General features: G+C 44.0%; 1 protein-coding gene across 18 annotated transcripts in view; it reads left to right on the plus strand.

Moving 5' to 3' along the window:
* Positions 1–12,887, plus strand: part of Ncam1 (neural cell adhesion molecule 1) — a 251,628-nt gene that overhangs the window by 209,470 nt on the left and 29,271 nt on the right. For 9 of the 18 annotated variants that reach the window (XM_070038460.1, XM_070038453.1, XM_070038456.1 and 6 more), the window contains one exon: positions 168–182. The exons of the other annotated variants lie outside the window; for them this stretch is intronic. In XM_070038460.1, the coding sequence (XP_069894561.1) occupies positions 168–182 (15 nt within the window). The remainder of the gene's footprint in view (positions 1–167; positions 183–12,887) is intronic. 18 annotated transcript variants of the gene reach the window in all.

A 12,887-nucleotide genomic window follows, 5' to 3' on the forward strand; every position in this document is an offset into this window, starting at 1 on the left:
TCTTTCTGGATTAGACGTAATTTGATAATTTGCCTTTCCAGCTCCATGTGCTCTGCAGGTTCTGTTCATTTCTTTTACATCTTATTTTTTTCTCCCCCCCTCCCCCACCCCTTGGGTCTGTCTCTTGGCTTTTCTTTTCGTCTGTGTTCCAACCATGGAAAATGCAGATAGCCCTCCTTCACGTAAGTGCCTCTTCATACCTCATTACCTGTCTCCATAGCCTTAACATCTGCTAGTTCTAGTTCTTAATTTAGTTCTGGTCCCCTTTTTTTGTCCCCTAGAGGCTGACATAGATGGTGCTGTCTAGGCCCTAACCACACTGACCTTAGTCTAGTTGTGCCCTTGTTAACGTCTGTAGGTTCCTCCGAGAGGCTAACACTTCTTGTTTTAGAGCATGCAACTTCCGTGTGTTTTGAAATTGTCTATTTATTAATTTTTGCGTGTGATGATTACCCTGTGGCAAAGATAACGTTTGCTGAGCCAAGCATGGTGGACTGTGCAGATGGTTCCTGAGTAACATGCTACAGCACTTCCTTACCTTTAGCCAAGATACCAGAGAGCTAGCTGTGGATTCCTGGTCTACCTTCAAGCAGAAAAGAACCTGAAAGAAATTTCCACATTTTGCTTTTAGGATAGAAAAGTCTAGAACGCAGTTGCTTCCCTGTGTTTCTGTCTGTCGGTGGGTAGTTAGAGGGGAATAGCAAGACTGGCTGGGGAGGCCCCTGTGGCAGCTGCCAGGGTAAAAAGTGCACCATGAAGCTTGTCCGGCAGGAAACTGTTCAGGGTTTAAACCTTCAGTTCCAGTCATCTCTGTTTGTTAGCAGTAGATAACTTGTAACATGTGTTTCTGTGTTTGGAACAAACTGATCTGCTAACTTTACAACTCTGCTGGTCTCACATAGAGAGGGAGAGAATTCCCATGGAAATGGCACCCTAATTATACAGGCTACACATGCAGGACACAGGAAACAAGGCGTACACAGAATGGACCTGTTGCTGTAGGAAGTTATCTGATGCCTCAGTCTACACACAGACTCCCCAAACTTTCCTTCACAGAGGCCTGGCTCCTCCTTCCTAAGCTGAGCACAAGGAGGAGTGGAGCCAAGTGTCACCCAGATAGACCCAGAAAGAAAGGCATTCAGGAAAACTTCCCTGTTGAAATGTATTCTGAAATACTGCAACAACAGCAAAAACCAAGTTCACAAAGTGTGGGTGTTCTGAGATTATTTTTTTGAGCTAGATAAAATCTACCTCAGCCAAGCTGACGTCTGAAAGTACTAACTCAAGATGGTGGCAGAGTGGCAGGTGCAGGGCGGGAAGGAGAGCATGTAGCTATAGGACTACAGCCTATTCTCGGCTGGCAGCTGTGCCCCCACAGGAGCCCAGAAGGAACAGCTCCTTCCTTCTAGATTCTTCTAGTAAGCCCTAACAGAGTTTTCAAGTTCTTTCTCTTTGAGAGGTGATCCACAAGTAGATGCTGGCGTTGCTATATGAATAAGAGGAAGGCTGGGCTGAGACCCACTGCTGGTTATGTCCCCAGTGCCTGGAGCTGCAGTCGGACACATCTTCACGCTCTGCCAGACCAGGCCTTTATATAAAGTTGAGATGTTTTCTTCATATAGCAGAGGCTGCTTTTAAAGTCAGGATTTTAAAGTGTTTGCTTTAATTGTTTGCTTTAGTTTTACTTTAAAAAAAACAAGAACAAAAAAAAAACACCTTTGAGCCTAGTGCTGGTGGCCAGTGTGACCCTGGTAGTAGATGTGATCCTAACTACTCAGGAGGCTGAGATCTGAGGATCACCATCCAAACCCAGCCCAGGCAAGATAATCCATGAGGCTCTCCAACTAACCACCAAAAAAGCTGGAAGTGCAGCTGTGGTTCAAGTGGTAGAGTGCTAGCCTTGAGCAAAAAATTCAGTCAGGGATAGCATCCAGGCACTGAGTTCAAGCCCCAGGTCTGGCACAATCATTTTTCAAAAAGAGAGAAAAACCTTTGTCTAAGAGTATGAAGGTGCATCATGAGCTGAGATTCCTAGTAGCATCCACATAGATCATAAATGTGATCATGAATGTGGCACAGTAAGTTGTTCTCAATCATAATAAAGTTGTATTTAAAGAATTCTTTAAAACAAAAGCAAAATTCTTAGCCAGTGCTGGTGGCTCATTGAGATATGACCATGATTCAAAGCCAGGGAAGAAAAGTCCATGACACCCTTCTGTCCAGTTAACTATCAAAAAGCTAGATGTGGGGATGTGGCTCAAGTGGTAGTGTGCTATCCTTGGGCAAAGAAGCCAAGCAAGAGCATGAGGTCCTGAGTTCATACATACCTCACTATCAGTACACACACACACACACACACACACACACACACCCCACACACACCCCACACACACACACCCCACACACACACACACACACACACACACACACACACACACACACACACACACACGGTCTTGGAGTCGAATGTACCTTTGTCCCACAGTATTGGCAGGGATGAGGCAGTAAAAATGTGGGAACATTACCTCATGTAGGAGAACTTGACTGTGGTCTCTCCTAAGCTTTCCTGAGTTACTGCCTGGAGGGACTTGCCCAGGGCTGGTCTCCTGATGCCCAGACCTGTCCTTAGAAGGGCCACCCCTAGAAAGATGATGCCAGTGTGCCACACTGCTGTGACACAGGCAGCCTCTTCACAGAAGGTAGTGAGGAAAGCCTTTCTCGGAGTTTTCCTCCCATTCCTCAGAAGGCTCAGAGTGTAGTCAGGCACCAGTGGCTCACACCTGTAATCCTAGCTACTCAGGAGGCTGAGATCTAAGGGTCGCAGTTCAAAGCCAGGCCAGGCAGGAAAGTCCGTGAAACCCTTATCTCCAAGAAACTACCAGAAAACCAGAAGTGGCACTGTGGCTCAAGTGGTAGAGCTGAAGAGCTGAGGGACAGTGCCCAGGCCCAGAGTTCAACCCCCATGATGGAAAAAAAAAAAAAAAAGGAAGGTTCAGAGTATGCCTGAGCTCAGGTGAACACATCACCCTTCTGTTGAGCTTTGTGTTTGAATCAAGCCTGGGAACCAATAGTGCTGAGCACCTTATTCTGTAGGTCTGTGGGCTCACCCTGGAGTTTCCCCCTGAGTTGACCCTCATCCCCCAGGGAAAGATGCAAACACATGGCCAGCAGGTGTTACATGCCAGACAGAGTTGTTGTCTGCAAGACCCTGAGTTGGGAAGTGTTATTGGGGTAGTCTTAATAAAGGGAGGTTTCTCTCTGGGTTACTTAATTGACTCCCCCTCTCCCCATATAATAACATAGGCTTATAAAAGCAGGTCAAACCAGCAGCAGTCACAAATAACTCAAGGACCCCCACTTGTATGCGTGCATGGCTTACCTGTTTGGAGGTTCCTTTGTGTGTACTTCCTGTGTGTGCATGAAGGGAATGAGGGAGCTGTGCTTCTAAAACCCCAGATAAACTCTAACCTGGGGAAATGTTGCTGATTCACATTGTTTAAGCCAAATGCCTACATGCTGTCAAGACCCTCCAGTGCTAAGCTCATAGCTTCATTTTGCCTTGAGAGGAGCTCTTCCCTTGGAACTATTTACAACTTAACTACATAATTTTATCTATCTCCCTATTTGAACCATACACCTGTAGAATTTCAAAGCCTGAAAGTTACATCTTCATTTGCTTCTGTTCAGCAAAATAGACCAGTTCTTTCCAGATACAGAGGGTACATAGTCTCTACTTTAAAAAAAAAAAAAGAGGTACCCTGATATTTTTTGTTTCTAAATGGGGTCCACTATGTGGCATATGAAAGTATACTTTAGATGTATTATATGTGATTAAAACACAGAAACTTCTACCCTTTTTCTAGAACAGTATGAATGAATTATGCAAACAATCCAAGCCAACTTATGAGAGGGAGAAAGAGAGAGAGAGAGAGAGGACTTTACCAGAATGAATCAGGCTGTCTGATCACGACAGTTTAGTATCCTGTTTACTCTGATTCCAGTGACATTGTACCCTGAGGGTTTAAGCAGATACCTACACCTTGGAAGTATGGAATCACCAAACCATACTAAGGTGATGTTGGAAAGAGGTTGGTGTTTCCCAAATTTTCATCTAGTTCTCCAAAGGGACATTGCCAGTGGAAAAGAAAAGATCCGTCAAGTATCCATATCTCTCCAAGTATGCAATGTCTAACACCCTCCATGCAGAAAGATGCTTAGTGTAACTTGATTAGCCCTCTCTCTTTTTCATGTACTTTTCCTGCAGGAGAGAAAGAATGGTAGGAACAGTGTATGCATTCTGTGCCATAGCAACTTCCAAAGAGTCTTATTCTATAGGGAACATGCTGGAGGGCAGCTGTATCTTTCATATACAAACAAGCCAGGGACGGCTTCTGCATAACATGTGATCACAGACCTCACCCAGTCATAAAGAATAGGTTTATTCATTTCATTTAGTTATTAAAAACAGAGCTAAGCAAGGCATGTATGTTTTGCTATACATGTGCACCATGGACATAAACATGTGCCTACTATAGACACATACGAAGAATCAGTCATGAAAACTGGTCTTTTTTATTTTAATCCTCTCTGCTGAGGACCATCAGATTCCCTTTCTTGCTGTCCCTCTGATCCTGTGGAGCCAGCTGGTCCTGCCGAATTAGTTGTTCATTTTCAGCCAGCATTTAAGGCCGTGCAGCTGTTCCTGGCCCATTCCCTTACCTGAACAGTAGGCTTGGCAGACGCTCAGACTCCTGGTTTGAAGTTAAAAAGAGAGCTGTGCCCTGTGCTGGTCTGTGGGCCACCTGTTCCATGCATGAAGTTTCTCTTCCTAATTCGAACTTGCATCAGCTTCTCCTACTGTCATTCCCAAGACTGCTATTTCTATTTCTTCAGTATCCATGTGCCTTCTCGATCTGTTTCTCTCCCCTCAATTCCCTCCCCCCTTTTTTAATCTTCATTTTTCTTTCTTCAGTGGCTCCTGCTGGCTCTTCTACCTTTGTTCCATTGTCTTCGCCAGCTAGTGAGTATCATTTTGTTCATCTGTCTCTCTGCAGGTTGCTTGCCACCAGCTACAGTTTGTCGGCCTAATGTTAACTCTTTTACCAGGAGAATCACTGAGACTTTAGAGAAGCCAAGGAAAAGAGCAATAGGCACAGGGCCTGTCAGATTCAGAGGAGTCAACAGGAGAGCCCTGCCGACAGCCTCCCTGGATTTGCCGAGGCCAGCCATCCCCACGATTTCTCATGGGCTAGAATGTGATATTTGGAGAAGCTCAAGGAATTTACTACAGAAAAAAATATATATATATACACATATCTGCTCCTTAGGGTCATACAAAATGCTTTTGAGGTATTAGGTTTTTCACCCTTTCTTTTAATTGGCGCAGTTGGATTTCCAACATTGACATTAGTTAGTAAGGCCCGTAGCTTGCACTTTCTCCGCAAACACATACATTTCTTGTAAATATTCATAGGAAAATAAAGTGTCTGCTTACAGATGTTCTTGGCAGTCACGGCCTCCACAAATTATTTAACCTTTTGCAAGGGAGGTTTGCTTTTCTCCTCTCTAAAATCGAATAAACGCTTACTCAGCATGCACCCCCATCAAGAAAACAACAAACTCGACAAGCATTTTTTTTTTCAAATTGGTAAGCCTTGTTCACCCTGGATCAGTACCACTGACCCAGTGGGAATGGAGACCAGTCATGCTCTGGCTTCTTCAACCTGGCAGAGGCTGGCTGATTTCCAGTCATTTCTTTCCTGCCCTGTCTTTTGATTGCCTTGAATCATCCACAGAAGAAAGCACACCAGGCCTGCTGCCCTTTGGCATTTGAACCTAGTTTTCTAGAGGGAAAAAATAAAGCAAAGTTAGACAACATTTGAGCACGCGTGGGCTGGAATGCCAACAGTGGCTCAGAGAGGCACACACAGCGAGAATGCAGGCAGGGTGGTCCTGCCGGCTAGCGCTATGCTTAGTACAGCCCAAGCCTCTGTCTCCTCCCCCTCCACTTCAGGACACTCAAGCCCCAAGTCCAAATGCCATGTTTTTGACTCAGAAATATCCTCATCAGTCCACTCCTCTTTAGCAAAAAGGAGCTCAGGCTTTGGACCAGATTGACTGGGTTCAAATCCCAGCACTTCTATTCTTCCTATGCAATTCCATGTGTCCTTCAGTCTTAGATCGCTCATCCCTAAAATAAAGGATAGCTTCTGCATATCTGTGTATATATATATATATATATATACATATATATATATAATTTGATATATATATATAGACACATATACATATAGTAAATGCTAGTAATTGGGGGATATATTATCACTTGCTGTGTGTCATTTGTCAGTAAGAAATATCTCTGAAGATCTCTTTAAAATACTTATATTAATATTGATAAATCAGGGAAGAAGGAAGCTTCGCCATCTCATGTCTTTTCTTTCTCATGATGCTCATATAAAATATATAGATGCATACGCACATGCGTACAGATTTGAGTTTGTCTCCCTTCCCTCCTTCACCTTTCTTTGCCCTTTCTGCCCTTCATGTTTCCGTAGCAACCTGGCCTCTTCCTGCCCTTACAACTGCAGAGCTGTCTAGTGAGTACATCGCTGAGAAGCTACCTCTGATGGCTGTTTGTTGTAGACTTCTGGGTGGAAACACAGCCCCATGTTTTCTTTCATGAGAAGCAACAGTTGTGAATGCATGCAGGCTCCTAGCCTAGTGTGGTTTCCTATGCATGCTATCTGCTTGGCCAAGAGAGCAAACCAGTCATCCTCAACAGCTCAGGGGGGATTATTTCTAGAATACTCAGTTCACAGGAGACTTTTCCAAATTGAGGCTCATGTTACAAAATAGAGAAGACCAGGAAAATCACACTGGAACACACACGCATGCATGTACACAACACACATGCACACGCACTCACACTTATGTAGAGTTGCAAAACAACTCGGCACAAAGGAAGAAATAAGAAATGGCTCTTCCACATATGCTAGGGGTGATGTGAAGAAGGGAGGAGTGGATGCCTTCGAAAGCACGCTTGCCTTTGTATCAGAGTACTCAGAGAACATGCAGGCAGGGGCCCTTCAGGTTTTCTCAGTGCTGGAAATGTGGTATGCCAGCTGGGCACTGGTGGCTCACACCTGTTATCCTACCTTCTGGGGAGGCTGAGATCCAAGAATCCAGGAAGCCAGCCTGGGCAGGTAAATTTAAGAGAGATTCTTTCTTATCTCCAATAAACCAGAAAAAATTTGGAAGTAGAAGTATGGCTCGGGTGGTATAAGAAAAAGAAAGGGAGGGAAGGTGAGAGGGAGAAGAAAGGAAGGAAGGAAGGAAGCAACCGTGATAGACCAAAGACACCTAGCCCAGGCTTGTTCTTAGTTTAAAGTCAAGCTAAAGAACTGGAGTTCTGTTCTTGACAACAGACTCAAAACTCAGATGATACGGTTTTTTCCTATCATGGACACCTGATACTTAAGTATAGACCATCACCCGTTATGGGCTGGTATTTACAACACTCTAGTGAAGCCAGATCAGCCATAGGACTATGTGTAGACATGTGCAGTGTTCAGGGGCTAAAGCTGGGTGGGGCTTTCAGATTTTACAATATCTCTGGGTGTAGAGCACAAACGGCACGTATCCCACGTACAAGCAGTCAGAGTGAGAAGGCAAGAAGCAGAAAGCCCAGCTTCTGATACATAATTAAACAAGGGAGAAAAGAGATTTCTGGTTCTGAGTGTTGGATGAAATCTTTCCTTTTTCTTCTGCAGAACACAGCTAAGGGTTTGATTTCTTGGCTCTGTGTGTGTGTGTGTGTGTGTGTGTGTGTGTGTGTGTGTGTGTGTGTGTGTGTGTGTGTGTGTGTGTGTGTGTGTGTGTGTGTGTGTGTGTGTGTGTGTGTTGCAAGGAATTTTAATCCCAGATGCTTTTGAGGTTTCATTTTGTGAGCAGAGCAGCACAGGTGACAGCAGGCTTGCCCGCGTTTAATTCAGATATGGTCTGGATTCGTTTTATTTTACTGTTGCATTTGGAAAAGCAGTGCAGCTAACAACACCCTTTCTTGTTTGGTGTCCCTCTTGTCCTTGTGTCGCCTGTGCTACAGTGTGTATCTCACACAATGGGAGAAAGCTACATGATGAATCTGCATGACTGTGTGTCTCTGTGTCGCATGGTCGCGTGTGTCAGTAAAACACGGTCTTAATTCCATATTTGTCCTGAAGGAGGAATGATGAGTGTTTAATTGTTAAGCACCAGAACTTTCTGACCACAGGTGAAATGTGGTGACATCCAAGGGAAAAGCTTCGTTGCCTGTCTGGTTTTCAACCATAGGGCCTAGCTGATATTGAGATAAAGGAGAGTTACTCACGATAGAGCAGGAGCCCACATTTAATATGAGCATGTTCTTCAGCAACCAGACAGCATGAAACACACACACACACACACACACACACACACACACACACACGTGAATAGCAAAGCTGCTGTGAGGAAAGTCATGCCAAGTCACATTCTCAGGGTTGAAAATATAGAATAGTTATCTCCTACCTTTCCATGTGTGTGTGTATGTGTGTGTGTGTGTGTGTGTGTGTGTGTGTGTGTGTGTGTGTGTGTGTGTGTGTCTCGCTCTACTTATGATCAGAGGGAATAGAGGTATCCCCAAATAAAACACCAAGAGAAAGTGCTCAACCATCTATCATCTCAGCCGCGCATGCTTGAACGGAGAATGAGGAGCTTTGGTTCTGTTAGCTCATAGTGACAAGGGGATATGTCACTTGGCTGAAACGTTTCTATTTTTAATCAGCAGCATGCTTTGGGCAGAAAGACTACTTTCTACCTCCCTTCTTTGCCCTTTTCTCTAAGCTTTATTTGCCAAAACCCCCAACAGGCCTGTGAAAGTTAAGCTGGAAAAACCTAATACCCTCGCTAAGCAGTCAGGGTCATTCCGTTTCAATTGGGAATATAGCACAGAAGAAAGGTCCAAGAACAACATAGACAGATGCAAGCAGGAACATTACTTTTTTTTCCCCACACTGTAAATTTCAAATTCAGCCACACATCCGGGGCTATCGCTTCAAACCTCCAAGTATTTGTTTCATGACAGACCATCAGTTTGTTGGGCCAGAGACTCCTTTTTTGCCTTTCAGGGTCAACAGATCATTATGTCAACCACCAAAAGGAGACTACCTCCCAGGCAGCACCGGCCTTGTCCTTTGTGTGTGTGTCTTGGCTTTGGGGAGCCCCACCAAAGCCAAGAGCCTTGTGGATGTGGTGAAGTGAGGTGAGCACCTCCCAGTCCACCTCCCTTGGGCTGCATCCATCCGGCTTCCTGCAGCTCAGCTTCCATCTCCTGGCTTCACTAGTGGAAACGTGAGATGACGTTCCTTGATTTAATGCAATCCTTTGTTCTTTCAGGGTTCACAATCTCAGGACTTTTACTTGGTGATCCATGGCCTGTTTCACCGTCCTTGCTTCCCAAAGATGCTGAGATATTTCTGGAATTTGTGAATAACAATCCTCCCCCCTCTCTCTTCCCCTCCTTCCCTTCTCCCCTCTCTCTCTCTCCCCTTCCCTCCCTTCCCCACCCCCTCTTTCTCTTCCCTTGACTTTCTCCAGGATTGACTTTGACAGGAGTCCTGAGAGAAAGACCTCCCCATTTCAAAACAAGGGTTTACACTCCTTGATGTTAATAATTAATTTAATGTGCAATGTTGTTGCAGTGGTAGCTAATGCTTATTGGTGTGGTTAACCAAGTGCTCTTGATTTATTATTCAATTTCCGGGATTTTTTTTTTTACTGTCCTCCCAATGTGTTTCCTATATATGCTGCTAATTTAATTTGATTTCTCCTTTTATTTAGTCTGTGATTTTGTTGTTGATTTTTTCTCCCTGCTCATTGTTTACATCAGTTTTTAATTTTTTTGTATTTTCCATGTGACCTCCTCCACTTTCCTTTCAACCAATCATGTGCGTGCGTATCATGTGACTTTGTCATGTGGCTTGCATGGTGCTGATGATGTCGTCCACGCTGGTGAACAGAAGGTAAAATTCTTTGTTCTGATAAGTGAAGTAAGCCTGGGACCATAACCTGGCACCCAGGGCTCACTCATTTCTCTCTCTTTCCAATATTCAAAGTGAAGCCATTGGAGAGATTTCCTCTTATTCTCAATTCACATCCAGAATTCACCGTTTCATACAACTTTGACGTGGCCATTGGATGACATGACAGCCCTTTGTTTCCAAGACAACTGGTCACACCCACTGCTCTCTACCATAAAGCCACATTCGCCACCGCATGGTCTATAAACCTGAATTTTCCCCAGAGAGTTATGAAAAACAAATAAGCCTTATGGCAGTTGTTTATCTTTATGCCCAAATAGCTCTCTAAAACCACAGTGGTCCTAAAAATGGGTCACCATTCCACGAACATGTAAGCGATGGAAATGCTACAGAAAGAATGATATCCCTGGCAAAGGTATTTGTATTGAACCAATGAAAGCACATCACAAAATTCATGCAAATTGAAGACTTTCTCGGAAATAAGAATTTAGCTAAGAGCTGCGTGGCTGTGATTGCTTATAAGGTGCCACTCTTCAAGAGGGAGCCTCATCCAGGCAGTGGGGGCACAAATCAAGCAGAAGTCACTTGGCAATTACCATGACTGGAATTTCAGAGTAATCAAGAATCGTGATTGACCCTTGTAGCAGAGGAAATGAAATTATAGTCTAATTAAGCACAAAGCAGTGACAAAATAATTAGTTAATATTGTGCCTGTCACAACCTTGTTCAAACATCTCTCGCGTACCATCGAGAGAGAGAAGAAGGAGGCCTCTCTCTACTCATGGCTTCTCTCACTAAAATCAAACACCTATTCTAGAACCTGCCCTGGGAATCATACACATTCCATTCGCTCCTAACTGGAAAGTTGTACTTGGCATCATACCCTGAGACACACACAGGCTGCACTGATCACAAAAACAGAACTAACCCCAATAACCACCCAGTGTGCCCGTGCATGCCGGGGTCCCACTTCTCTCAGAACTGATTGGGCGACATCCACACAGACAAAACCATCAATGCTTGTCTTGCATGTTCTTTGTTCCTAGTCTGTTCCATGTCATGGTCATGCGCCTCACGTGTGTTAGCCTGTGTGTTTCCCCTCTCTTCGCCTCCCATTGCCTGTCACAAAGACTTCCCCTTTTTTTTTTGTAGGTATGGCAACTGCACGTTAATTTAGTCCCATTTACAGCCAGACTCCCAGATTTGCAAAGGAGATGCTCTCATTTCCAAAAAGGAGCTGTCTGGTTTTGACATTGTAGAAAACAAAAGTGGGAATATTCCCCCAAACAGGACAATATCTCGCTAGGTGCTAGTGGCTCACTCCTATAATCTCAGCTACTCAGGTGGCCGAGATCTAAGATAGAAGTTTGAAGGCAGCCAAAGTAAGAAAATCCATGAGACTCTTTATCTCCAATTAATCACCAAAAAGGCCAGAAGTAGAGCTGTGGCTCAAGTGGAAGGGAATTAGCCTTAAGCAAAAAAAGCTCAGGGACAGTGCCCAGGTTCTAGTTCAGGCCCCAAGACCAGCACAAAACAAGAAATGTACTCGTTGCCTTATTCATGTAACTGTAACACCTCTGTAATTAAATACATTTTAAATAAAATTTTAAAAAATCTAATGTGATACAATCCACAATAATGATTCTCACATATCCTTTTAAAATTATTTTATCTTAGGGCTGGGAAGGTGGCTCAGTGGTAGAGTGCTTGCCTTGCATGCATGCAGCCCTGGGTTCAATTCCTCAACACCACATAAGCAGAAAAAGCCGGAAGTGGTGCTATGGCTCAAGTGGTAGAGCGCTAGCCTTGAGCTGAAGAGCTCAGGGACAGCATCCAGGCCCAGAGTTCAGGCCCGTGACCGACAAAAAAAAAATCTTATCTTGATCTTAGAGAAGAGAATTGTGCAAGTTTTAGATCTGCTAAACTCAAATCTCACCTTAAATATGTGGTGGTTTTATATTTCTTAAAGTGTGAGCAGGATGTTGAATTTTAAAACTTATTTCATTTATTAATTTTGTTTTTTTAAGAAACAATTTGGCCAGTTCTGTGCATTGCTACAATTAAGAATGAAACAAAGCACAGCATTAGCAAGATAGAAATTTGTGTGCTCCTGAAGAGACTTCTCTAAGACATGGAAACAAGCCAACAGATGTTGGGAGATGTTTCCCGTAGTTGCCCTAGGATTACACCTTTGGGCTGATCTTGGCTGTCAATTACTGGTTGTCCAGTAGTAAATAAATAAATAAAGATTCACTCAATACCCCATGGACTTCCAAAACTCTGTTCATCCCTCACCACTCCCCTTTTTCATCTGTAGTGAATCCTGTCCTGCCCATCTATAACGCATAGGCAGAAGACTTCAGTCACCAGCCGAGGAAAGGGCCTTTAATAACAATTTTTTAGAAAATGGAGGAGCCAGAGCAAATGAGGTTTACAGGAGAGGGAAATCGAGTTGAGTTAACATCTTCTTCTCCATGGTTGTTAAAGTGAATTGAACCTGAGGCTGAAAGGGTTCAATGAGCTAAAAGACACAGTCAGTCGGTAGCACATCCAGCAATTGATTAAATCTAATGTCCCTCTGTCTATCTGCCCCACATTGCCTGGGATCAGCCTTCATGTGGGTCAGATGTTCCATCTACTTTTCAGTTCAGCTGGGTGAATATTTACTGATCCCAATAACAACCCTGAACAAAGAAGGAGGTTAGAACAGGGACACCACCATTCTCTCTGGTCACCTGGCTCCTGGGCCTGCAGAGCAGAGGGTAGATTAGCATGGCAAGAGCTAGTTTACTGCTGCTAGCTAAAGTAGTCTCTGTGTGAATATGTATTGAA

The sequence above is a fragment of the Dipodomys merriami genome, unplaced genomic scaffold (genome assembly GCF_024711535.1).
Source record: "Dipodomys merriami isolate MVZ:Mamm:240054 unplaced genomic scaffold, mDipMer1.0.p SCAF_29, whole genome shotgun sequence".
NCBI lineage: Eukaryota > Metazoa > Chordata > Mammalia > Rodentia > Heteromyidae > Dipodomys > Dipodomys merriami.